This window comes from Salvelinus alpinus, chromosome 6 (genome assembly GCF_045679555.1).
Source record: "Salvelinus alpinus chromosome 6, SLU_Salpinus.1, whole genome shotgun sequence".
NCBI lineage: Eukaryota > Metazoa > Chordata > Actinopteri > Salmoniformes > Salmonidae > Salvelinus > Salvelinus alpinus.
Window position 1 is genome coordinate 18,326,367 of NC_092091.1, and position 27,924 is coordinate 18,354,290.

The 27,924-nt window shown below is 41.2% G+C and overlaps 1 protein-coding gene across 4 annotated transcripts; it reads right to left on the reverse strand.

Annotated features, from left to right (window-relative positions):
• Positions 1 to 1,383: 1,383 nt before the first annotated feature.
• On the reverse strand, positions 1,384 to 27,023 carry LOC139578282 (zinc finger and SCAN domain-containing protein 21-like). Of its 4 annotated transcripts, none has more exons than XM_071405681.1 (5): positions 26,761 to 27,023; positions 24,051 to 24,145; positions 23,496 to 23,630; positions 22,266 to 22,428; positions 1,384 to 3,157 (listed from the first exon to the last, which is right to left on the reverse strand). In XM_071405681.1, exons 3-5 carry the CDS (start codon positions 23,496 to 23,498, stop codon positions 2,220 to 2,222), a joined length of 1,104 nt encoding a protein of 367 aa, XP_071261782.1. In that variant the 5' UTR covers positions 23,499 to 23,630; positions 24,051 to 24,145; positions 26,761 to 27,023; the 3' UTR covers positions 1,384 to 2,219. The 4 variants fall into 4 exon arrangements, with proteins under 4 accessions (XP_071261782.1, XP_071261784.1, XP_071261781.1 ...); XM_071405683.1 differs by lacking the exon at positions 26,761 to 27,023 and adding an exon at positions 26,214 to 26,740; XM_071405680.1 differs by lacking the exon at positions 26,761 to 27,023 and having other exon boundaries at positions 24,051 to 26,740.
• Between the last annotated feature and the right edge of the window lie 901 nt (positions 27,024 to 27,924).

Sequence of the window (27,924 nt, forward strand, 5' to 3'; positions counted from 1 at the left end):
CCAGTGTTGGACAGTGCAGATGAAATGCAAAACTGAACAAATACAGTAAACTTACAATGTCTCGTAAGGCAACAGTTTCGGCTGCATTTCAGAGCTGCCTCTTCTTGGTAATACTTCAGAAGCTGTGTGCCTCTTCTGAGATTCTTCACTATCGATGAAAATACCAGGGTATCGACGAATTCAACAGTATAGTAAGAAGTCGGTGAACACCTCGATTCCGTGTGGTACATCAAACTCATAATTGTTATCAAACTGCATGGAACAGTCATTGTGCGTGTAATATGTAATCAAATCATTTTAAAATTCAAGTTGAAGAGAGGACCGTGAACATTTTCGGATCTGCGAGGTTTCTTGAACTTGGTCGATTGACAGAAATGAAGTCTGACTGCTTGCACCAGCTATGAGTGTCCCTTCTCATGTGTGTCACGACTACATAGGCTACCTCGAGATGAGGACGACCGGAATCTCTCCATGCGCCAAAACCCAAATGTTTTCTTCACTTCTAATTGCAAGGGCATTATGTCTGATCTCTGCAATCGGTTTTAATTTATGTACCCTACTACTAGTAGCAGTACACATAGTGTAAACGTACATTTGTTAGCAGTTGCTATTCGCATTATAGCCTAATGCCGAAAAAACATTTGAATACTTCCTTTGACGTATATTATTGACTTTAAAACAACTAAATTCAGTCAACTTGATTTATTTGACCGTAATAGATGATCAGTGCACACTCTCAGCACTAAGGCAACCTGACCCTCCCTCAATGCAAGTAAGCAGTAAGTCCAGACAGAGAGGGAATGCCACAAGCCATTGTTCCCCCTCCCCACAATACCTGCTGTTTTTAGAGGCAGACATTAGAGAGGATTACCGTAATTGTAGCTAGCAGCCTATTCTTAACTAGATTAGGAGATTTAAGATTTCTCCCTTGTTCTCTTTTGTTCCACTCGCTTACAAACTGCCATGCTTATGCAGGGTTTGGAGTCCAGCTCTCAGGGTGAGGGAGGGAAAGGATTTTAGTAGTAACATGGATCCTTTGAGCCGGGAAGGCTGCCCATACTGTAGGGACTTGCCAGCACAGCCTGAAGCTGGTCTCCCCCCCACACAGACAGCCTACACTATATATATATTGAGACAAGGGCAGTGAATAGTGAGTTGAATCCATCACAACCACTGGTTGGGTTATTATTCATTCTCATAGGGAAAATAATCACAGTAATGTAGTCATGACATCAAATGTTGAACCCACCGATCAGTTCAATGGTCCAACATTTTAAATGTTTAATAGTGCACTTTTATCTACCTCAGAGGATCGTTTTGCATAGAAGCTTTCTAACGTCACAAACTAGAAAACTGTCAAGAAAGAGAGAAGACTTCAATGAACAAGGTTATCAACATTTATTGTGTTGTGAATAAAACACACCATCCCTGGATGAAGAAAAAATACATGTTTCACAAGGTTAATTTTAAAGAATGGGCCCACTTAAGCATATCAATCATTGCATCTTAATTGTCTCTCCCATGTGAGTACTTTTTGGATTTATGTAATTCCTGAAACATCAGTCATCAACACGGCAATGATATCATTTCTCCCGTGTGAGTCCTCGTGTAACTTTTGATGGTCAATCAGATTGAAGCCTGAGCCACAATTAGGGCAGTAACAATCTTATCTCTCTGTGTGAATTCATTTGTTGATCGAGCTGTAGCATTAGTGTTTTGCCACAATCAGGGCAGTGAAATGGCTTCTCTCCCCCCGTACAGGGTTGGGGTTAATTCCACAAATTCAGTTCTAATTCAATTCCCTCTCCCTGTAAATTTCATTTAATTAAATTCAAATTCCAGGTCAGTAATTACCATCCTCCCAATTCCAATGTTAGGTAAATTCCAAGAACTCAATTCCCAATTCAATATTATCCCCAATTCCACAAATTCGAATTAAATTCATTCAGGCTTCTTTCTGGCTGATCATGTCACTGTTCAGACAGCTTAGTTATAGTGTAAATATATAAATACAAGTTGAAATGAACAAATCCTGCAATAAAAAAATTCTAAGTGCATAAATTCCATACATTTTCATTCAATTCCAAAGATGAAATGTTTTTACAATTCCAACTCAACAGTCTAATTCCAATTCCATAACTTAAAGATTGTTGAAATTTGAATTCAATGTAAATTCTCCACCTCTTGAGTGAATTCAAGAATTGAATTGGAATTTCTAACTAAATTGGAATTGACCCAAACCCTGCACCTGTGTGAATCCGTATGTGTTTTTTCAGATTACTGCTGTTGCAGAATCCTTTGCCACAAAAATGACAGTGATAAGGTTTCTCTCCTGTGTGAATCCTCATGTGTCTTTTTAGATTTCCGTTCTGGTTGAATCCTTGGCCACAATGACGACAATTAAAAGGCTTCTCCCCTGTGTGAATCCGCATATGTATTTTTAGATGTCCACTCCGAATGAATGTTTTGCCACAATCATGGCAATAATATGGATTCTCTCCTGTGTGGCTCCTCATGTGTCTTTTCAGATCTTCATTCTGGTTGAAGCATGTACCACAAACAGGGCAGGAACAACAATAGGAAGTAGCATGACTTTGACTGGGTGATTTCAGGAGGGAGAATTGTGTCGATGTCTTACCCTTAGTATTGATACGGGACTTTTGTCCTTTTGCCATCTCTGATCTCTTTGATATGACTGGCTTAAAACCTGACAGAGGTCCTCCAGTCTCCATACCACCTACACTTTCAATGTTTTCAGTCTGAGCTGCAAAACAGTCTGGATTTACTGCAGAGAGGGGCTGGGAGACACTGGTTGTTTCTGATTCTATGCAGTCCTCTCCATCAGGTTGTGTTGTGATCTGTTCAGTTGTAGGGTCTCTCTTGCCATTTCCTTCCTTTTGGGCTTGTGAGGGATGAGTTGGGTCCTCATCACAGTCACTTTTCACCCAGCCAGCAGTGAATATGGAGTCTTTAGTATCAGTCTCAAACCCATGAATCTGCTCTTCCTCCTGAGTGGTCCTGAGTTCCTCCTCTTCCTCTTTAATCTGTATGGGCTCTGTGTCCTCCGGTCCCAGACTGGGGCTCCACTCCTGCTCACAGTGCTGCTGCTCAGAGGGAATCTCCTCTTCAGATACAGAGAGAGTACGCTGTTGGAGGTCTGGAGGAAAGGAGAAAGGATGAAACAGAGAACTTAATGCTGACATTATTACATTTAGGCCTACCCGCTAACTTTAATATTACACTTACCAAAGTGTTTGGTCCTTTAAAAACCTGCTGTATGTAAAATAGTGTGCTTTGAATTGGGAAATAAATCAATGTGACTCTGGATGACAACATAATGTTTGTTTACAACATCAGGGCTGTTTTCTTAAAGAAGTTACATCCACTTCGTGTTTTGTGTACTTGCCACGGTACTAACGAGTATCACTGAAAGCGAAGATTCTCAGGAACATATGAGTCTTCGGTTTCCCTCTACAATGCTCATAAATTGCACAGGACTCCGCACAGAATGACTGGGGGAAATGAATTGGATGCAATTGTGATCTTCCTATGAAATGTTTGAACGGTTTGGCTATTGGCAATTATGACCCCATCCCTGAAAGCTAAGACTCAGGAACATACAGGTAACTGCCAACATAAAGGAAACACCAACATAAAGAGTCTTAATAGAACAGCTTCAAACCAACTTGGCATAGATTCCACAAGTGTCTAGAACTCTATTGGAGGGATGCGACATCATTCTTCCATGAGAAATTCCATCATTTGGTGTTTTGTTGGTGGTGGTGGAAAACGCAGTCTCAGGCACAACTCCAGAATCTCCCATAAGTGTTTAATTGGGTTGAGATCTGGTGACTGAGATGGACATGGCATATGGTTTAGTTTTCATGTTCATCAAACCATTCAGTGACCACTCATGCCCTGTGGATGGGGGCATTGTCATCCTATGCAGGCATAGCCATAGTAGTCAAAATAATGGGACAAAATAATGGCCTGCCCAGCATTTTTATCCATGCATGATGGGATGTTAATTGCTTAATTAACTCAGGAACCACACCTGTGTGGAAGCAACTTTGTATCCCTCATTTACTCATGTGTTTCCATTATTTTGTCAGTTACCTGTATATGTGTCTTCTGTTTCCCTCTACAACACTCACAAGTCACACAGGACTTAGAAGGGACTGTGACAAGACTGCACAGAACGACTGGGGAAAATAAATTGATCTTCTGTTCTTACATGCTGCCAGACCGCACATGCGCCATCGCGAGCAAGTTGATTTTGTCCACCCACACCAGACGTGATCAGGACACGCAGATTGAAATATCAAAGCAAACTCTGAACCAATTATAGTAATTTGGGTACAAGCATTAAACATTTATGGCAATCTAGCTAGCTAGCTTGCTAGCTCATTTGTCCTGGGATATAAACATTGGGTTATTATTTTACCTGAAATGCACAAGGTCCTCTACTCTGACAATTTATCCACAGATAAAACGGTAAACCGAATTTGTTTCTAGTCATCTCTCCTCCTTCAGGCTTCTTCTTATTTGGACTTAATATGGCAGTTGGCAACCAAGTTTAAAGTGCATTACCACAACTGACTGGAGTGTGGACCTCAGTTCATCTTTCAATCACCCACGTGGGTATATGCTCCTAAAAAACAATGAGGAGATGGGAGAGGCAGGACTTGCAGTGCGTTGAGCGTCACAAATAGAACCAAGTTCTATTTTAGCGCCTGGTTACGCAGACGCTCACTGACATGCGCGAGCAGTGTGGGTGCAATGATTGAATAACATGTATGTGTACATTTATTTTTCAACACTCGCGCACACGATGCGTCCGGTCTGGTCAGCATGTAAGAAAGGTGAAATACACAATGATTGCCTGATGATCCTTTGTCTGCTTTCCTAAACTTTAAAATATTTGCCTGATGTATTTCAAATCACTTTAAAGCATATTTCATTAAATTGCTGTTTTTAAGCTAATTTTCTGCAATTCTACACATTTTGCAATGGGGCTAAGAGAACATTTGCACTTTTAAAAGCATATTTCCTGCAATTTGACACATTTTGCCATGGGGCTGAGAGAAAATGTGTAGTTTTAAAGCATATTTCCTGTAATTGTACACATTTTGCCATGGCTTATGCTATCTGAGTTACTCAAACATAACAAAATCAATGGAGGCCCCATGCCATTTGGGTAATTTTAGATTCTAACTCACTGGTTTTTATTTTGGTGATTTTATTTAAGAATATACATACTTTATATCTAGTTTTAGTCGTTTACGTTTACATGGTAATTTTTTCCCAACACTGTTTGACATACATTATATAAACTCAGCAAAAAAAGAAACGTCCTCTCACTGTCAACTGCGTTTATTTTCAGCAAACTTATCATGTGTAAATATTTGTATGAACATAAGATTCAACAACTGAGACATAAGCTGAACAAGTTCCACAGACATGTGACTAACAGAAATTGAATAATGTGTCCCTGAACAAAGGGGGGGGGGTCAAAATCAAAAGTAACAGTAAGTATCTGGTGTGGCCACCAGCTGCATTAAGTACTGCAGTGCATCTCCTCATGGACTGCACCAGATTTGCCAGTTCTTGCTGTGAGATGTTACCCCACTCTTCCACCAAGGGACCTGCAAGTTCCCGGACATTTCTGGTAAGAATAGCCCTAGCCTTCACCCTCCGATCCAACAGGTCCCAGACGTGCTCAATGGGATTGAGATCCTGGCTCTTCGCTGGCCATGGCAGAACACTAACATTCCTGTCTTGCAGGAAATCACGCACAGAACGAGCAGTATGGCAGGTGGCATTGTCATGCTGGAGGGTCATGTCAGGATGAGCCTGCAGGAAGGGAACCACATGAGGGAGGAGGATGTCTTCCCTGTAACGCACAGCGTTGAGATTGCCTGCAATGACAACAAGCTCAGTCCGATGATGGCCCAGACCGTGAAGCACCCTCCACCTCCAAATCGATCCCGCTCCGGAGTGCAGGCCTCGGTGTAACGCTCATTCCTTCGACGATAAACGTGAATCCGACCATCACCCCTGGTGAGACAAAACCGCAACTCGTCAGTGAAGAGCACTTTTTGCCCAGTCCTGTCTGGTCCAGGACTGTCTGGTGCCCATAGGCGACGTTGTTGCCGGTGATGTCTGGTGAGGACCTACCTTACAACAGGCCTACAAGCCCTCAGTCTAGCCTCTCTCAGCCTATTGCGGACAGTCTGAGCACTGATGGAGGGATTGTGCGTTCCTGGTGTAACTCGGGCAGTTGTTGTTTCCATCCTGTACCTGTCCCGCAGGTCTGATGTTCGGATGTACCGATCCTGTGCAGGTGTTGTTACACGTGGTCTGCCACCGCGAGGACGATCAGCTGTCCGTCCTGTCTCCCTGTAGCGCTGTCTTAGGCGTTTCACAGTACGGACATTGCAATTTATTGCCCTGGCCCCATCTGCAGTCCTTATGCCTCCTGGCAGCATGCCTAAGGCACGTTCACGCAGATGAACAGGGACCCTGGGCATCTTTCTTTTGGTGTTTTTCAGTAGAAAGGCCTGTTTAGTGTCCTAAGTTTTCATAAACTGTGACCTTAATTGCCTACCGTCTGTAAGCTGTGAGTGTCTTAACGACCGTTACATAGATGCATGTTCATTAATTGTTTATGGTTCATTGAACAAGCATGGGAAACAGTGTTTAAACCCTTTACAATGAAGATCTGTGATGTTATTTGGATTTTTATGATTTATCTTTGAAAGACAGGGTCCTGAAAAAGGGACGTTATTTTTTTTGCTGAGTTTATACAAATGTATGTGGACACCCTCTAAATTAGTGGATTCGGCTATTTCAGCCTCAACCATTGCTAACAGGTGTATAAAATCGAGCACACACCAAAGCAATCTCCATAGACAAACATTGGCAGTAGAATGGCCTTACTGAAGACCTCAGTGACTTTCAATGTGGCACCGTCTTAGGATGCCACCATAGGATGCCAAGTCAGTTCGTCAAATGTCTGCCCTGCTAGAGCTGCCCCGGTCAACTGTAGGTGCTGTTATTGTGAAGTGGAAATGTCTAGGAGCAACAATGGCTCAGCCACGAAATGGTAGGCCACACAAGGTCACGGAATGGGACCACCAAGTGCTGAAGTGAGTAAAAATCGTCTATCCTCGGTTGTAACACTCACTACAGTCGGGAGCTTCATGAAATGGGTTTCCATGGCAGAGCAGCGGCACACAAGCCTAAGATGCGCAATGCCAAGCGTCAGCCGGAGTGGTGTAAAGCTCGCCGCCATTGGACTCTGGAGCAGTGGAAACGCGTTCTCTGGAGTGATGAATCACGCTTCACCATCCGGCAGTCCGACGGACTAATCTGGGTTTGGCAGATGCCAGGAGAACGCTACCTGCCCCAATGCATAGTGCCAACTGTAAAGTTTGGTGGAGGAGTAATGGTCTGGGGCTGTTTTTCATGGTTTGGGCTAGGAGTCCTTAGTTCCAGTGAAAGGAAATCTTAACAGTACAGCATACAATGACATTCTAGATTATTCTGTACTTCCAACTTTGTGGCAACAATTCGGGGAAGGCCCTTTCCTGTTCCAACATGACAATGCCCTGTGCACAAAGCAGGGTCAATTCAGAAATGGTTTGCTGAGATTGGTGTGGAAGAACTTGACTGGCCTGCACAGAGCTCTTACCTCAACCCCATCGAACACCTTTGGGATTAATTGGAATGCAGACTGCGAGCCAAGCCTAATCACCCGACCTCACTAATGCTCATGGCTGAATGGAAGCAAGTCCCCGCAGCAATTTTCCAACATATAGTGGAAAGCCTTCCCAGAAGAGTGGAGGCTGTTATAGCAGCAAAGGGGTTTTGGATTTGAGATGTTCGACGGGCAGGTGTAGTGTATATTTGTGTTATTTATAAGGCGCATTGAGCTACTGTTGCTTCAGATGTCACGTGTCTTTGACAGTACATTGTTTACAGTTGCGCACTGTAAATGTAGCCTACAGTTCTAAGGACGCACAAAGTTACTTATTTTCAAGCTCATTTTCTGTCTCATGGGATATGGGTTGCGTTTTACATGAAAATACATTTTACTATCATACCGCATTTAGCCCTCCATTCAGCCATGACAATTGTATGCTATTTTCCCAACTTCAAATAGCGATTAGCCTACAGCTGTGCACCAACGGAGGGTCCAAGACTTAACACTGATCAATTAAAAACACTCACCAGAAAGTTTTTTTTAAACAGAATCAGTTCTGATGGCGAACATCATCTCAGCCGAGAAAAAAAAACATGATATTATTAAAATGGTGAAATTATTTCAAATTCCCATCCCTAGTTAATAGGGAATTAATGTTACACAGAAAATGCTTAGTATTCAGAGGATTGCACTGTACTTCAGCACTGTAAAGGTCTGCCACATCTGCCTCTGACTCTCACCATCCCTAAAAAGTTGTTATCAATCAGAGCCCTAATAAAGGTGCTTGTCAAACCTGATAGATCAATGTCATCACAAAATGCAGCCTAAAATTCACATGAATTAGCCAATAACTCCTCCTTCAGATAAAGGCCTACGCAACTCCTGTTTTGAGCACACAATTTGATCATATGCTGAGGGTATAAAACTATGGTGTTCAACTTGAGCCAACAGTGATTTAGCCACAACTTTTGAACATGGTGCCATTCTTTTAAAAAATGAATGGTTAGAAGGGCAATGGGTCATGTCAATTTTTTTTTAAATGCAAGAAATTAGTTTTAAGTGGCAGAAATCTGAGTTGCGATGAGTGTCCACCAACGACATTGAGTCGCTTAGGGTCTATACTTGAAAATGTCCATTCTTTAATTATTTATTTGTACCTATGTTTGTGCCGTATAGCTGCAAGCTTTTCTTTGGGTCCTGAAATCGGTATGTTTATTTTTAGTAGCGTTTTACCCAACCTCTGCCGAGGGAGGCTTTGTTTGTTAACGGAGAAAGAGCTGCACGATGCGTTCTTTTTTGCAAGGAACACAATTTTTTTTTTTAACTATTGATTCCAAATCCAACTCTATAACAATCAGGACAAGCACAAGTAGGTAGTAAAAGCGTTAAATAACATTGGATTACGGTGCGCAGTTTAAAAGTCAGGGTCTAAATTTACCGTTGAAAATTAGAAAAGTAGAATAGATATATAAGGTGTAATTAAAAAATAAAATAAATCTTGTTATGTCAGTCACTGACAGTCACTCAATTAGCCCATGTTTTAGCTGGCTTGACTAATTTACCAATCTAAACTTGTAGTACTCATTATTGAATTACCGACTGGGGAGCCCCCATTGATTTTGTTATTCACTGTCACTCAATATCATAACCAAAAACATTGCACACATTTCTCACCACCCTATGGCAAAATGTGTAGAATTTAGCTGTAAAACTGCGAATTGTTCTCTACGCCCTATGGCAAGATGAGTAGAATTGCAGGAAATTAACAACAAAAAAAGAACATTCTCTCTGTTGCCTGTATACTTTTCTCAAAAGTCACTAGAAATTAGCATTTAAAATCTGTTTTTCAACAAACCAAAAAAGTCTGGGGGCTTGCCCCCAGAACCCCGTAGCAAAGTGTGTCTCACCCCTAGGATTTCACATTTTGGGGAATATTAACAGGAATATATGGGAAATAACGGAAATATATGCAAATTAATATTAACACCATTTAAATGCTTTTTACATTGGATATATTTACCATCTCATATGGAGACAGAAACATAAACATTTTACCTTTTAGACAAATTTGCAAATGATTAAATCCTTCCAATAGAAAAAAATATATATATATTTGTTACGAAATTGAACTTTAATAAAATTATATGACTCTTCACATGGGATGATTTCACTGAACAACAAAAGGGAATATTGAATGATCCCCAATGATCCATCGCATCTCCCAAAACGTTTTTAACATACATCTGTAAAATGATAGTCCAGAAACTAAAGCTTTGGTTGTCTTCCTCTCAGGCTTCACATGTCTTCTCCCTGGACCTCAATGTCCACCTCTTGACCATCAGACTGAGGCCTCATCTTCACTGTCACTTTCCAACCTTGTTGAAGATGGCTCGTTGTCAGGCTCAAAAAGCCTCAAATTTGCCCAGATGGCCACCAATTTTTCAACCCTTGTATTGGTCAGTCTGTTGTCCCTTGTGTCTGTGCTCTTGTAGAATACTGGTTGAGGGGTGGAGATGATGTAGTTAATTATTCCTTGCCAACGACCATTCGACCACCCATCAGAGATGATTGCAATACAGTCTGCTCTCTCTATGATTTGCTTGACCTTCACTTGAACTCTGTATCCAGCAAATAAGTAGATAAAGCATGTCTGGTTGGAGGGGTGTATGCTGGGTGAAGAACATTCAGAAATCTCTTCCAATACACATTGCCTGTGAGCATCAGAGGTGAACCAGTTGCATACTCAGCTCGAGCAAGATATTCATCAGCATTTCTCTGACTACGTTCATCCACTGAGTCAAAAACACTTCTGATTCCAGGAGGACCGTGAGCTGTTGCTATCAATAAGGTGTCTGATTCATCATTTTCACCTCGAATAGAAGTAGAGGGACTTTTGTCAGAGGTTGCTTGTTGTGAACGCTGAGGGAACTTTATGCACTTGGCCAGATGATTCTGCATCTTTGTTGCATTCTTCACATATGATTTGGCACAATATTTGCAAATGTACACAGCTTTTCGTTCTACATTAGCTGCAGTGAAATGTCTCCACACATCAGATAGCGCCCGCGGCATTTTCCTGTAAAGATTACGGGGGAAATTATATATTTAAAAAATATATACAATTCCATGTACAGATAAATAGTTAAGCAGGTAAGATAAATGTTTTAAAATGAAACATGTATGGAATAGAGGTCGACCGATTAATCTCCATGGCCAATAAATTAGGGCCGATTTCAAGTTTTCATAACAAATCGGTAAATCTGCCTTTTAGGACCCGACTATGGCCGATTACATTGCAATCCACGAGGAGACGGCGTGGCGGCTGACCACCTGTTACTCAAGTGCAGCATCAAAATGACCTTGTGGCTGCAAGGAGCCAAGGTAAGTTGCTAGCTAGCATTAAACTTATATTATAAAAAACAATCAATCAATCTTCACATAACATGTCACACGTGCTCCCTCTCCGGCCTCTAGGTCCCCAGGCTGCTCGTTATGGTGCACACCTGTCACTATCGTTACGCGCACCTGCGTGTCATCGGACTCCATCACCTCCCTGATTACCTTCCCTATATATGTCACTTCCTTTGGTTCCTTCCCCAGGCGTTATTGTTTCTGTTCCTGTGTCAGTTCTGTGTGATGTTTGTGTTTCTTATTTTTGTATTATGTTGTGTTTAGTTATTAAAACACTCACTCCCTGAACTTGCTTCCCGACTCTCAGCGCACGTCGTTACAAATCACTAGTTAACTACACATGGCTGATGATATTACTAGGTTAACTAGCTTGTCCTGCGTTGCATATAATCAATGTGGTGCCTGTTAATTTATCATCGAATCAAAGCCTACTTCAACTTCGCCAAACGGGTGATGATTTAACAAAAGCGCATTCGCAAAAAAAGCACAATCGTTGCACAAATGTACCTAACCATAAACATCAATGCCTTTCTTAAAATCAGTACACAGAAGTATATATTTTTTTAAACCTGCATTTAGTTCAAGTTAGCAGGCAATATTAACTAACACAGCGCTTTTTATGACTACAAGCCTATCAACTCCCGAGATTAGGCTGGCAATACTAAAGTGCCTATAAGAACATCCAATAGTCAAAGGTATATGAAATACAAATGGTATAGAGAAATAGTCGATGCGTCATATTTCCTATAATAACTACAACCTAAAACGTCTTAACTGGGAATATTGAAGACTCATGTTAAAAGGAACCACCAGCTTTCATATGTTCTCATGTTCTGAGCAAGGAATTTAAACGTTAACTTTTTTACATGGCACATATTGCACTTTTACTTTCTTCTCCAACTCTGTGTTTTTGCATTGTTTAAACCAAATTGAACATGTTTCATATTTTTTTTTAATTTTTATGTATTATATTAAGTTCAAATAAAAGTGTTCATTGTTCATTCACTATTGTTGTAATTGTCATTATTACAAATATATATATATAAAAATCGTCCGATTAATCGGTATCGGCCTTTTATGGTCCTACAATAAATCGGTATCGGCGTTGAAAAATTATAATCGGTCAACCTCTAGTATGGAAACAGGTGAATTAACACTCCTCAGTTAGCAGGCTCAAGCAAGCTAAAACCCACATGGTAGCAAAAATTATCTATCTAACTTGTTAACAAGTTAAAAATGATTTAAACACTTTGCTGTAGGCTACTATTTACTAGTTAACAAAAAATCATGTATGTCATATAAAATATATTCACTCCACCCAGTATTGTAATCAAAACTTACCAGAAAGCATGTAGTCCTTGGCTTAGACAGTGTAGTAGTGTGGGCTCAATAGCATCTCATTAGTGTGCAAGATCTTGAGAATCAGCTGTGATGGAAGAATGCACTGCAAATGTGATGGAAGAATGCACTGTGCATGCAGAGGGTTGCAATTCCATTGAATTGGGGATAGTTTAACCAAAATATGCCACAAGACCTAGAGTTGCCTTATGTGTATCCCACAAAAAAAGGTTCACTGTTATAAGCTAACCTTTTTTATGAATTTAAGCAACATTTCCAGGCTTAATTTCCCATGGAAAATTTCCGGAAGAAATGTACCGTAAATTTAATGGAAAGTTTCCGACCCTTTGCAACCCTCCTTACCCCTAATGTCAGAGTCACTCGTACTCCCCTGGCCACTCCTATAGGGGAAATTCATGGGTGAATAGGTTTTTAGGATAAACGGCAAAAATAAGGTCTGAGGTTAAAGATCTCCTAAACCTGTGTTTACCACAGACCTTATTTTCTGTTTATCCAAAACCCAGCAGATCCGACACCTTACACTTGATTACAGCTGCACTACAGGGTTTGACAGGCCGTTCGCTTAAATTAAGACACAGCGGAGCTGGCGAGAGATATGGCTCAGAAAACATTCCTCAATCCAGGGATGAGAAATTGCGTTGTACTCGGAATTGTTCCATTATCCCAACTGTTACAGCGAGATGATTGAACATAGCTGCCGGAAATAGCAGTAATTCAATCTTCTCGGTGTAACAGTTGTGATAACGGGACATTTTAAAAAATTCAACACTCACAGCCGACGAAGATATTAACATTTTATATTCATCCAATGTCTGGCATGTTTTTGGATGATGTGATAACATCATCACTGCTCATGCTTCTCCCTGTACACACTGACTGCTAGCGAGCATGTGTAAACCGGATGCAATCCAGATCTGTCCAAAATAATCCCAATGCGTTTCTATGGGTTTACAATGGACCTAAACTTGTCGCCTGCCTTCCTACCTTTGTTAGGTCGAAGACATGAGCATCTCCTCATTATATAAAGATCTCTGTATGGAGGTAAATCATTGACATAATGATTTGAGTGTGTAGAATAGATTTGTAGTTGTAAACAACATTTGCAAGTGTGTAACTGATCAGTTGTGAACATGAAATAATAATCTGTAGTTGTGATCACATTCGCAAATGTATTATTTATTCTGTACACCTGCGCATGTCAACTTTGTGTGCTCAGACTTTTGGCAGTGCTTTAGCGCCCTACCGTGACAAAAATATTTGTAGATGTGCAAACAACAATTACTAAGGAGAGAGAGAGCAGGAGTTCTTGGAGGGACCTGTTTCTTCTAACCAATCAGATGAGGTTTTTATAGACCAGCATACTCTACGCTGGTTGGTTGGTGACAGCTCACATGGACTGTGATCGTCTGACGCAACCACCTGTTAATTACAATGTGCATTACAAGGTTACCACTGAGACTGATTGCACAAAGTCCACCAAAGAAACCCAACTGTTAGCTGTCATGGCAGGTAAGTTTAAATGTATTTCTTTTATGGCTAGGTAGCAAGCTTTTTTTCTTCTTTGTAATATGTTTTTGGAAGCTATAAGCCATTGTTATTAAGAGTTTGTAACTGGTGTTGTAGTCTACCTAATCAATTTCGATAGCTAGTGTCAAAGTTATTTTGCAAACATTTTTAAGCTAGCTAGCTTGATTCTGTATGGAGCCATAGCTAGCTGGCTAGCATCATTATATTAAAAAAATATTATTCACCTGCTAAGACCTAGCAACTGACATAAATCCCATGATTTATTGATCACTCAGTTAGATCTGGTGTTTTAGTAGAAGCACAACTGAAGGTAGAAAATAATTTATTTAGGGTTTGACATTGTCAGCCAATGTCAAAGCTATCTAAACCGTTTACAAATTGTCTATCTCCAGGCTGAAATCCACTCCCGAAAGGACCCCGTCAGCTCCACAATGCCCCGGGGGATGCGAAGGACATCCAGAACACTCTGGCAAAAGCATCAACACCATTGAAAACCCAGTCAGCAAGCCTCAGCGGAGAACCTGAAGAATATCTTCTCACGTATGTTCAGCTGCACCGTTGCATGCCACTTGATTGGGAATTATTGTTGGCTTGCATTGCATTTGATGTGGCACAATGTATTTCTGTGTATATATATTTCTCCTCCCTTCTAGTGCAGTGCCTGAGATGGTGGCAAACACTCCATTAATGACAAAGTATGATGAACTGCTGGAGATTCAGCACAAGCTGGTGAACCTGGAGTGCTCATGGAATGACCTCATGTACGATCACTACCGCATGGGCAGCAAGAACCCGCACAACATTAACCTAGTTTGAAACTACTTTGGCAAGGTGTAGGGCCTGTCGGACACGCGCCATGTGCAAGGCTGGAGGCCAAAGTGAGCAATGACTCTGCTGCAGTGCTTCCCAAAACATTACAACACCTTGACAGGTTCTTCAAGCTCTACCATAAAACTGTGTCCATGAGGGTGCAGAGGATCTGACAGCCAACAAGATTGTGTCCCTCACCTGGGTCCTCAATTAATACCTACAAAACTAAGTCTGTACTGCCCTCAGTGATATCTGGGCACCAGTCCAATCATACAGTGCATTCGGAAAGTATGCAGAACCCTTGACTTTTTCCACATCTTGTTACGTTATAGCTTTATTCTAAAAAATAAAAAAAAATTAAATGTCCCCCCTCAATCTACACACAATAGCCCATAATGGCAAACCAAAAACAGGTTTTTCTAATTTTTTGCAAATGTATTCAAAATTAAAAACAAAAATATCACATTTACATAATTATTCAGACCCTTGACTCAGTACTTTGTTGAAGCACCTTTGACAGCAATTACAGCCTTGAGTCTTCTTGAGTATGACACCTGTATTTGGGGAGTTTCTCCCATTCTTCTCTGCAGATCCTCTCAAGCTCTGTCAGGTTGGATGGGGAGCGTTGCTGCACAGCTATTTTCAGGTCTCTCCAGAGATGTTCGATCAGGTTCAAGTCCGGGCTCTGGCTGGGCCACTCAAGGACATTCAGAGACTTGTCCTGAAGCCACTCCTGCGTTGTCTTGGCTGTGTGCTTAGGGTCGTTTTCCTGTTGGAAGGTGAACCTTCGCCCCAGTCTGAAGTCCTGAGCGCTCTGGAGCAGGTTTCATCAAGGATCTCTGTACTTTGCTCCTGCTCCATTCATCTTTCCCTCAATCCTGACTAGTCTCCCAGTCCCTGCCGCAGAAAAACATCCCCACAGCATGATGCTGCCACCACCATGCTTCACCGTAGGGATGGTTCCAGGTTTAATCCATTTTAGAATAAGTTTGTACGGTAATAATGTGGAAAGTCAAGGGGTCTGAATACTTTCTGAATGCAAAAGTATGTTTGTTTAGCCAGCCTGCATTACCTGGGAACCACCAATAAATTATAGATATTCTCTCTGATTTTCTGTGAATGGGTGTTTGTTTCTGTATGTACTGTAACAGTGTTGCTTGCCCCAACCTGAGCACGAACCAGGGACCCTCTGAACACATTGACAACTGTCACCCACAAAGCATTGTTACCTATCGCTCCACAAAGCTGAGGCCCTTTTAAAGCTAGGGAAACTACTACTTCTAGGTTTCAGAGCGAGTAAAGTCACTGATTGAATGCATGTGCCTGCACCCTGTATATTCAGGCATTGCTGTTTGTCTAAATGTCCACAGTACATTACAGCACATACATGGTTCTCTCATTTATATATCTGATTGTGTTCCAGTGTGGAGATGGTTCACCCAGAGCAGAGCAATTATTATAATAATAGTTATTAAAAGGTTTAGTTATGCAGAAAGACAAGCTTACACTCTCCCACTCTTCCACAGTCCAACATCAGAGAATTGCTGCACAAGGCTCTGCAGATGGACAAGACGGGCGGGCGGGCAGGAAGATACAAACCCCGGAGGCTTCTGTGAAAGTCGATCAAATAAAGCAATTTGGAGAGCCTGACACAGAATTGAACACTCACTTGTAACTCATCTTCATTGATGCCATCTGTATACCATTTGTACCCATTGGTCTAAGATGATAGGTGTGCTGTCATAATATATATGTATAAACTTAAGTGGTTCATTTCCAATCTTTGGGGAATATTGATATTGGCGAGTCCAACATCACAAGACCAACCCGAGTTCTGTGTAATTGCTCTGTTTCAAGCCATTTGTCTAAGGGTTTTAGTACCGTTATGTTTGACTAGTACACCTTCCTACCATTAGGGTGCAGGACAGTCTTAGCCAGTGAGAACCATGAGGGGCCTAGCTTTGTGCCTGCCTCCAGTTGGCTACCGAGTGAGAAAGGCTGTATTCTGTTCTACTAGCCCCTCTGCACCCCCAACTCCCCTGAAGTACTAGCACCATATCCTACCACTATATAGTAGTGGTCTTCAGTGATATGCACGGCTGCAAGTTTGTTCCTCCATGCTTGGAAAAGGTCCAGAAGATCCAACATGCACCTGGTTTGCATCCCAGTATTGTGTTAATTGTTTTCACAGCCCTGTAAGTAATGAGACTTCAAGACTGTGACCATACACTTAGAATTAATATTACTATTCATGTGTGGGCTACTATGCCATCTATCTGGAGTTAGGGTGACCACAAGTCCCTGATTGTGTGGACAGTCCCACATTTTGGTCCTTTGTCCTGCAACTAAACAATCATGTCCCGCATTTTATCAACAAATTCAAACACCACCAATTTCACTTTTTGTTGTTGTTGATTAGTCCTGTATTTCAGTCAGACATTCCAACCGGTCTCTTGCATGCACGTTGCACTGATGAAAACATATACAGTACCAGTCAAAAGTTTGGACACACCTACTCATTCAAGGGTTTCTCTTTATTTTTTACTATTTTCTAAATTGTACAAAAATAGTGAAGACATCAAAATGATGAAATAACACATATGGAATCATGTAGTAACCAAAAAAGGGTTAAAGAAATCAAAATATATTTTATATTTGAGATTACTCAAAGTAGCCACCCTTTGCTTTGATGACAGCTTTACACACTTGGCATTCTCTCAACCAGCTTCATGAGGTAGTCACCTGGAACGCATTTCAATTAACAGGTGTGCCTTGGTAAAAGTTCATTTGTGGACTTCCTTCTTAATGCGTTTGAGCCAATCAGTTGTGTTGTGACAAGTTAGGGGTGGTATAGAGAAGATAGCCCTATTTGGTAAAAGAGCATGTCCATATTATGGCAAGGACAATTCAAATAAGCAAAGAGAAATGACAGTCCATCATTACATGAAGGTTATTGAATCCGGAAAATTTCAAGAATTTTTAAAGTTTCTTCAAGTGCAGTTGCAAAAACCATCAAGCGCTATGACGAAACTGGCTCTCATGAGGACCGCCACAGGAAAGGAAGACCCAGAGTTAACTCTGCTGCAGAGGATAAGTTCATTACAGTTACCAGCCTCAGAAATTGCATCCCAAATAAATGCTGCGTGAATCAGGCCTTCATGGTCGAATTGCTGCAAAGAAACCACTACTAAATGACACCAATAACAAGAGACTTGCTTGGGCCAAGAAACACGAGCAATGGACATTAGACCACTGGAAATCTGTCCTTTGGTCTGATGAGTCCAAATTTGAGATTTTTGGTTCTAACCGCAGTGTATTTGTGAGATGTAGAGTAGGTGAACGGATGATCTCTGCATGTCTGGTTCCCACCATGAAACATGGAGGGGGTGTGATGGTGCTTTTCTGGTGACACTTTCTGTGATTTATTTAGAATTCAAGGCACACTTAACCAGCATGGCTACCACAGCCTTCTACAGCAATACGCCATCCCATCTAGTTTGCGCTTAGTGAGACTATGATTTGTTTTTCAACAGGACAATGACCCAACACAGATCCAGGCTGTGTAAAGGCTATTTGACAAACGAGAGTGATGGAGTGCTGCATCAGATGACCTGGCCTCCACGATCACCTGACCTAAACCCAATTGAGATGGTTTGGGATGAGTTGGACCGCAGAGTGAAGGAAAAGCAGACAAGTGCTCAGCATATGTGGGAACTTCTTCAAGACTGTTGGAAAAGCATTCCAGGTGAAGCTGGTTGAGAGAATGCCAAGTGGGTGCAAAGCTGTCAAGGCAAATGGTGGCTAATTTGAAGAATATAAAATATATTTTGATTTGTTTAACACTTTTTTGGTTACTGCATGTTTCCATATGTGTTATTTCTTTGTTTTGATGTCTTCACTATTATTCTGCAATGTAGAAAATAGTAAAAATAAAGAAAAACCCTTTGTAGTGTATATCTTAAGGATGAGGTAGCGTAAGCTTAATGGTGATGTTAAACACTTCTCCAATCGTTGAGATCTGATATTCTGCGCAGTGCAAGATGATACGTAGGCCAATGTCATAAGCCTATCATCAACTAATATTTCTCAATTCCCTCCGGGCTAAATTTCTGCTAACTTAAGAGGACAGTTAGGCCTCCTAACTACTTACAAAAAGCCTGCTTCTGATGAAGCTACAAAAGTAGCTCTTCAAAAAACAAAAACAAATTGTTCTTAACTGACTTGCCTAGTTAAATAAAGTTGAAATAAAACCTGTGATGCTCATTAAACATATTTGCTGCTACTTCACTCAATCCCATTTTTAAAGTGTGTCATCTTGTTTTACATTCCCTGAGACCAATCAGAAATGTTTCCCTGGCCAAAATATTCCCAGATCTTCATAAAACAGCTACACATGGTCTCTCGTTTCTGCATCACCAAATTTTGCGCAAGGCAAGAGTTGGCTACGCCTCAATTGCTCGTTGGGTGCGGGGGACGCCAGGGGTGTAGTGAGGCCAGAGGACACCTGAGTGGCGCTCCGCCACTTCTCACAATGGTGCCCGTTTAGTAAATGTCGATAAAAGCTGAATCAATGTCTAGGACGATCACATGATTAATTAGTATTCTACATAACAGAATCAAATACAAAACATTAAGAACACCTACTCTTTCCATGACAGACTGACCAGGTGAAAGCTCTGATCCCTTATTGATGTCAATAAGGGATCAGAGCTGTTAAATCAGGGGTTCCCAAAAAAATTGGGCCCGCAACTCCATTTTGATATCTGAAAATTCACACGACCCCAACCATGTGAGAAAAAAATATATATATATTTAACAGCTAATGATAACTTTTTTTATTGGAGCTATGGCAGTCAATTGAAAAACTGTCAAACAGTATTTCTGATTGTATTCTCAACTCACCATCATATACTTTTAATGTGAGGCTTTGACAGCCAATGGCAAATTAGTCTGACATCTCACCACCACCAATGAGATGGATGTGCTTGAAGCATGTCGCATCGGAGCTTCTCAAAGTCAGGGGGCGTGGTTGACAGTCTGCACCTTATCTCTCCTGTCACATCCAACCTGGATTGATATTTGTTTTTAATGCAGACAAGAGTCCTGAATCAGCGTACCATGAGTTTTAATGCTCGGAGGGAGTCGGCACAGTATTTTGAGTCAGGAACCAAAACTCCTCCATGGTGACACGTGAATAAGTTGTCTGCAGCAGTCGGTCACATCACAGCTCGATCAGCTGTTCAATTTCACTAACCGGCATGTCAACCAAGCCAGGATCACAGTTAAACGAATTTTGATGATTCGGTTACTCATCTGTAGAATTGTTTTGCATTTCCTCTGAGTGCAGAGGCCTGCTCACCGTCCCGTGATAGAGGGAGCACCATCTCTGCAAAAGCCCACCATTCAATCGATTTTTCATCAATATAGCCACGCAGCACACTGAACATCCCCTGTGCTATTTCATGCTTGGGAATAGCATCACCCGACATGTAGCGAACAAAAGTCAATGCATGGGCATCTAGGCCCTCACAGCTAACGTCCATTTGGAGAGCATAAGGTGGGGAGTTGAGTCGTTCAGCCAGTTTCCTCTTGATTGCTAGCTATAGCATCAATTCTTAGTTTCACAGTGTTATCTGACAATGGTATTGATGTGAGTTTCTGTGCCTCTGCCTCTCCCCACATTGTTTTCACCATATCAATTGCGGCCAGTAATATCAAAGTCTCTGCAATTGTGAGTGGTTTCATAGCATAGCGGGCTTAGCTATTCACCGTGGGAATGATTCAAGAGCAACGGTCAAGAGCGGCCTTTCACCACGATCGAAGGGCGCTCTCTGGTTAAAATGTAAGTTTTAGATTTGAATCATTTTCATTTAGAATAAGGTTAACCACATGACAATGGTTTTGAGGGACAAAGCCAATATTATTATGTTGTTGTTGTTTTTTTAACCAGGATTTTGGAAATTCTCCCACGATACCATTTTCATATCATGCCCTTAGTTTGAGAACCGCTGTTAAATTTTGGTCCCATGTTTCATGAGCTGAAATAAAAGACCCCAGAAATGTTCCATACGCACAGAAAGCTTATTTCTCTCAAATTTCTCTCAGATTTTGAGCACAAATTTGTTTACATCCCTGTTAGTGAGCATTTCTCCTTTGCCAAGATAATCCATCCACCTGACAGGTGTGGCATATCAATAAACTGATTAACCAGCATAATCATTACACAGGTGCACCTTGTGCTGGGGACAATATAAGGCCACAAAAATGTACAGTTATGTCACACAAAACAATATCACAGATGTCTCAAGTTGAGGGAGCGTGCAATTGGCATTCTGACTGCAGGAATGTCCACTAGAGCTGTTGCCAGAGAATTTAATGTTAATTTCTTTACCCTAAGCTTCCTCCAACATTGTTTTGTCAGTACGTTCAACCGGCCTCACAACCGCGGACCACGGTTATGGCGTTTTGTGGGCTAGCGGTTTGCTGATGGCAACGTTGTGAACAGAGTGCCCCATGGTGGCAATGGGGTTATGATATGGGCAGGCATAAGCTACAGACAACGAATTCAATTATATTGATGGCAATTTGAATGCACAGAGATACCGTGATGAGATCCTGAGACCCATTGTTGTGCCATTCATCTGCCTTCATCACCTCACGTTTCAGCATGATAATGCACGGCCCCATGTCGCAAGGACTATACATCATTCCTGTAAGCTGAAAATGTCCCATTTCTTCCATGGCCTGCATACATACTCACCAGACATGTCACACATGGAGCATGTTTAGGATGCTCTGGATCTACATGTACAACAGCGCGTTCCAGTTCCTGCCAATATCCATCAACTTCGCACAGCCATTGAAGAGGAGTGGGACAACATTCCACAGGCCACAATCAGCCTGATCAACTATATGCAAAGGAGATGTGCTGCGCTGCATGAGGCAATTTGTGGTCACACCAGATACTGACTGGTTTTCTGATCCATGCCCCTACCTTTTTTTAAAGGTATCTGTGACCAAAAGATGCATAGCTGTATTCCCAGTCATGTGAAATCCCATAGGTTAGGGACTAATGAATATCTTTCAATGGACTGATTTCCTTATATGACTCAGTAAACTCAGTAAAATCTTTAAAATTGTTGCATGTTGCGTTTCTATTTTTCTTCAGTATATTTTCGAATGAGGTTCATGTGCGTGTTCTTGCTGCCCATGCCGTACATGAGATCATTCCATGAGCACTCCAGGTTCATCAGACTGTAGTGGTTCTCCAGCAGTTCAGCTTGCTTTATCATTAACCGAGTGTCTGCCACCATCTCAGGCACCACACAGGAAGGGATGAGAAATATGAATATATACAAATACATTGTAACTGTACAGTGTAACATCAAATGCAATGCGAGCCAACAACAATAATTCCCATTCAAGTGGCATGTAATTGTGAAGCTTAACATACCTGAGAAGATATTCTTCAGGTTCTCCACAGCTGAGCCAACGTGTTGCATCCCAGCATATTTCACGTCGTCAATGGTGTTGATGCTTTTTCCAAGGAGTTCTGGGTGTCCTTCACGTCCCCCAGGGCCTGAACAGACCCAGTCTAACTGGGAGTGGATTGCAGCCTGGAGAGTGGGGACAGACCTTTGTAAATTATTTAGAAACAGTTTTACATTAATCAAAGGGTAGTAGCTAAAGATTTACAGAGTGCAGCCATTGTCAAAGCAACATCTTAAGGATCAGACCCTTTTTTCAAAATTTTCACCAAAAATGTCATAACCAAATCTAACTGCCTGTAGCTCAGACATTGAAGCAAGGATATGCATATTCTTGATACCATCTGAAAGGTAACACTTTGAAGTTGTGTAAATGTTAAATGAATGTAGGAGAATATAACACATTAGATCTGGTAAAAGAAAATACCAAGAATTTCTTTTTTTTTGTACCATCATCTTTGAAATCCAAGGGAAAGGTCACACATTCAGCTAGGAAGCTGGGTGTAATTCAGATGGTGCCCCCGAAAGGGCAACAGTGTATGTGCAAAGTTTCAGACTGATAACTTCAAGAATGAAGTCTAGGCAAGTCAGTTAAGAACAAATTCTTATTTTCAATGACGGCCTAGGAACAGTGGGTTAACTGCCTTGTTCAGGGGCAGAACGACAGATTTTTACCTTGTCAGCTCGGGGATTCGTCTAACGGTCTAACCACTAGGCTACCTGCCGCCCCATGACATTTAGTATGAAGTCACCCAGGTGTCCTTCACGATTTGCCCAAATGTACCCAAGTGGCCGAATTGGTAAAGCGAGAATATAACTATTTCAAGAATATAACTATAGAAAACATACAAAACGCTATGCTAATAAAAAATACAAGTTTACACACTCCCAGGAATGTCATACATTTGGATCATTAGCTTCCCTACATAAAATGTACTAACAGGAGACGCGACAAGAATGCTGATCCAATGTCTCCAAACACAGAAGTGAAATATTTAAGATAAGGGCCAAGTTAGCAGCCAACACTGATCTAAAGTCATAAGTGAACACAACACAAAAGACACAAAATGAAAAAAAAAAAATACAAATGTTGAAATAGTACACACTATTTACAGTTACAGAATTTAGAACACCCTCTACACAAGATTGTGCTGCTGGTCCCAAGTCCCAAGTCTTTTCTGCTGTAAAGCACTTACCATCCTCCACTTGTAGGCTGGCTGGGTATTCACACCTCTAGATGGCCGGGCGGGGGTTTGTTGTGGAGCCAGAGAGAGCAGCAATCAGACTAAGTGGGGGATGGAGGACTTGACTGTGGTCTCTTTGAAGTCGGTCTTTACCACAAAAAAAAAAATGTATCTGTTAGAACTTATTACTTATTTTATTTAACCTTTATTTCAGCAATACATCAAATAAACAACAACACATCTATAAACATATATTATATAGAGTGGGGAACACTGTTGTGAAGTGTGTGAACCAATTATTTTTATATTTTTTAAATTAACCAGGCAAGTCAGGACAAATTCTTATTTACAATAACGCCTACCCCGGGCGACGCTGGGCCAATTGTGCGCCGCCCTATGGGACTCCCAATCACGGCCGGATATGACGCAGCCTGGATTCGAACCAGGTACTGCAGTGTGTTAGACCACTGTGCCAGTCGGGAGCCCAAATGTGTATTGTATGTTGACTTTGACATGTTGTGGCTTTCGGATTTACAATATAAATAGAAAGACTCGTATTTCACTTACCAGTTTACGGTAATGTTAGCGTCCTCTCCTTTAGCTGTTGTCTATGACACTTTCCCGGTAGATTTCTGCTAGAATATCGTCCAAAATCTGTATACCTGGACATTAATTTAGCTTTTTCAGTATTAGTAGCCATATTGTAAGTTCAACATTTGCAAAACACTTCGTTTTCATAACTCACAGATATGCAAGAATATGTCGAAGCGGGTTACGCATAAATGTCCAAACAGAACTAGCCTCCTGGCGCGCTAGGTTAGCTGAAAGTTTGTTCGATGGACAAAGGGTTTCCACATACTCTCGTAAAGCACAGCGCATTGGCTATCTAGCTAGCGTGGTTTCAAAATGATAGGTGGTCATTTGACAAAGATACAGTCAATCAAGGGAACACAGCCCGTGTCATCGGCACGCAATGATGCCATATGGCCATGATGCCTTCCTAGCTAAAATTGGTTTCCCAGTGGATTGACTGAATGCAGACTGATCTAGCAAAGGTTGGTTACTTTTTCACTTGTGAGGGATAAATACAAATGTAATTTGACTGGTTGAAATAAGGTTTAGCGTTTGATTTTCGCAGATTTCTTTCTTTGCAAGTTGAACAAGTGGAAATACAATTTAGATTGTGCATACTATATGGACCGTTTTAGGATATGATAAAGGATTTTATCTAACAAAACGACACTACATGTTATCTCTGGGACCCTTAGGATGACAAATCAGAGCAAGATTTCAGAATGTAAGTAAATATTTTACCTTCATACGTGAATGTATCAAACCTGTTGCAGTGAAAAAAGTGTTTTGTTGTTCTGCACTCTCCTCAAACAATAGCATGGCATTTTTTCGCTGTAATAGCTACTGTAAATTGGACAATGCAGTTAGGAATTGCAGTTCCTCAAGAACTTAAGTGTCTTATATGGGCAGAAAGCTTAATGTAAACTCACTCACTTTTGTACATCGCCTTGGTCCGTACAATTGACCTTATTTTAGCGCCCCAAAAATGTAATACTTCCAGATCAACTGTAATGTCAATACCAGTGTAAAGCACAATTTCTCCCCTTTCCAACAGAATCAATTACATGACCGCCACGCTGCTCGTTTCTGCATGATTCAAGGCAATGAGCCCCGTCGGGTCTTTTTAAAAATGGCGGGTGGGGAAGCGAAACTAATGCGTGATAGTGAGAAGGAGAGATGTTGTGTGGGAAAATTGCTTTTTTTCACTCGATCTGTCCAACTTATCACCTTATCGCCTCTAAAATGTAAATAAAACACTATAAAGAGTTTATATAATGTATCATTACATACCTATTTGAAGGTTTGTGTCGAATTTGAATCCGGTTTTTAGGGCGGTGCTAAAGTGATCTTAGAAGTAACCAGCGGCTTTGAGAATGATGATCGGATGCAATGATGACGCAAAAAATGACTAGGTATCCCCCCTTACCCCGTCACTGTCCATTTCTTGTTTTTAAACGATGAGAGAAGTGCTACACCTGGTGGAGAGAGATTGTAAGACATAAATAGTTGCTTTATGCGTGCTGTACGTTACGACATGACAAGTCACGATGTAACGGAGGGTCTGTTTTTTCTACTTTTCTCCAATACTATAGAGCCATTACCATGTCGATCAACGCTTGAATAAAAACGGGTTCACACCCCAGATTTTGAAGTCAACACAGTCGCTACAGTTCCATTAGTTTTCTTTGTAGCCTCGTTTGAATGTTGCGGTTGCGCACATTTGTACGGAATGGGGTGAGTTTACGTTATATGTACAAACGTTTTTTTTCCCTTGCTAAAAACTACGTTGTTGACACATTATGCTAATTGAGTAACAACTCAATCGATCTCGATGTCGATCCCTACATATTTAACAAATAATTTTCTACCTTCAGTTTGACTTCTACTAAAACTCCAGATCTAACTGGGTGATCAATAAATCATGGGATTTATGTCAGTTGCTAGGTTTTAGCAGGTGAATGATTCATTTTCTAATGATTTTGTGTCTCCATACAGAATCAAGCTTAAAAATAGTTTGTTTTCGGAAGCTAGCGTCAGACTACAACGTAAAAGTTAAACTGTTTAACAACAATGACTTGGACAATTGCTTTCAAACACCTATTACAAAGTAGAAAATAGCTTGTTACCTATCCATAAAAGAAAAACATTTAAACTTACCGGCCATGACAACTAACAGCTGGGCTTCTTTGGTGGACATTGTGCAAGCAGTCTCAGTGGTAACCTAGTAATGCACGTCGTGATTGACATGGGGTTGCGCCAGACAACACAGCCCGAGTGAGCTGTCACCAACCAACCAGTGTAGAGTATGCTGGTCTATCAAAAACCTCATCTGATTGGTTAGAAGAAACAGGTCTCTCCCTGCCAAAATTCTGAGCGTGCGAAATTGACATGTGCAGGTGTACAGATGCAATTATTGCTTGCAAATATTAAGTTACACGTTTGCGAATCATAGGTTGCAAATGCCATTACAACCACATGTTTTCCCCCATGTTCACAACTCATCAGTTACACGTTTGAGAACGTGTTTACAACTACTGTACAGATTATTATTTCATGTTGACAACTCATCAGTTACACTTTCAAATTGTGTTTACAACTATAAAACTATTCTACACAGTCAAATCATTATGTCAATGATTTACCTCCATATATATGTCGCTATTGCGCCCCTTAATTAGAAAGACGTATTGAGTAGCTAACAAACCTGCTCTGTGTAGCTTTAACGTTATATCAGGCTCAGGTTGAAGAACAATGTCGAGCAGCCTCTGTAGACGGACAACTTCCTCCTGATACTCCGCTATCGTTTTTTCAACGACCCCGAATATCTCATCGGCAGCAGCTGTTAATCTCTCGTTGAGAAAAACCTTCAACAACTGTATTTTAAACATTGTTAGATAATGCAAGTGGAGTATTCACTAGATTGCAAGCGGTGTTGTTTTCATCACGTGGCACGGCATGAAAGACAAACGCATCCTGTAGGTTATCAGCGTCTCGTCAGCAACACTTGAAAAGTCCTTCTGGGTCACGGAATTTCTCAAAATAAAAGTCTCCCACGTAATAGTAGAAACGTGTCAATAACCTGTGATTATGAATGATATGAAAAATAATTGTCTAAACATTAACAATGATTCATATTTGTTCATATTTAAGTTTGGGTAAAAATTGGGTTTTAAAACATGTTCCAAAGTCAAATCACTGTACATGGAATGCATATCGGCTTACAGAGCAACTATTCTGGGTTCCACAGTTCCACAGAAAAAAATATTGTTGGTAATACTCAGTAGGGTCTGTAGAATATAAATTCAGCTTAAAAAGAAACGTTCCTTTTTCAGGACCCTGTCTTTCAAAGATAATTTGTAAAAATCTAAATAACTTTACAGATCTTCATTGTAAAGGGTTTAAACACTGTTTCCCATGCTTGTTCAATGAACCATAAACAATTAATGAACATGCTTACAGACAGTAGGCAATTAAGGTCACAGTTATGAAAACGTAGGACCTAAAGAGGCCTTTCTACTGACTCTGACAAACACCAAAAGAAAGATGCCCAGGGTCCCTGCTCATCTGCGTGAACGTGCCTTAGGCATGCTGCAAGGAGGCATAAGGGCTGCAGATGTGGCCAGGGCAATAAATTGCAATGTCCGTACTGTGAGACGCCTAAGACAGCACTACAGGGAGACAGGACGGACAGCTGATCGTCCTCGCAGTGGCAGACCAGTGGCAGACCGAACATCACACCTGCGGGACAAGTACAGGATGGCAACAACAACTGCCCGAGTTACACCAGGAACGCACAATCCCTCCATCAGTGCTCAGACTGTCCGCAATAGGCTGAGAGAGGCTAGACTGGGGGCTTGAAGGCCTGTTG

Bases quoted from the DNA above. Each gene is read 5' to 3' on its own strand.
- LOC139578282 (XM_071405679.1), bottom strand. From the start codon at position 26,944: ATGTTTAAAATACAGTTGTTGAAGGTTTTTCTCAACGAGAGATTAACA. The intron at 3,158-26,760 runs GTTTGTTAGCTA...CCTTTCCTCCAG, and splicing joins GTTAAAGCTACACAGAGCAG to ACCTCCAACAGCGTACTCTC.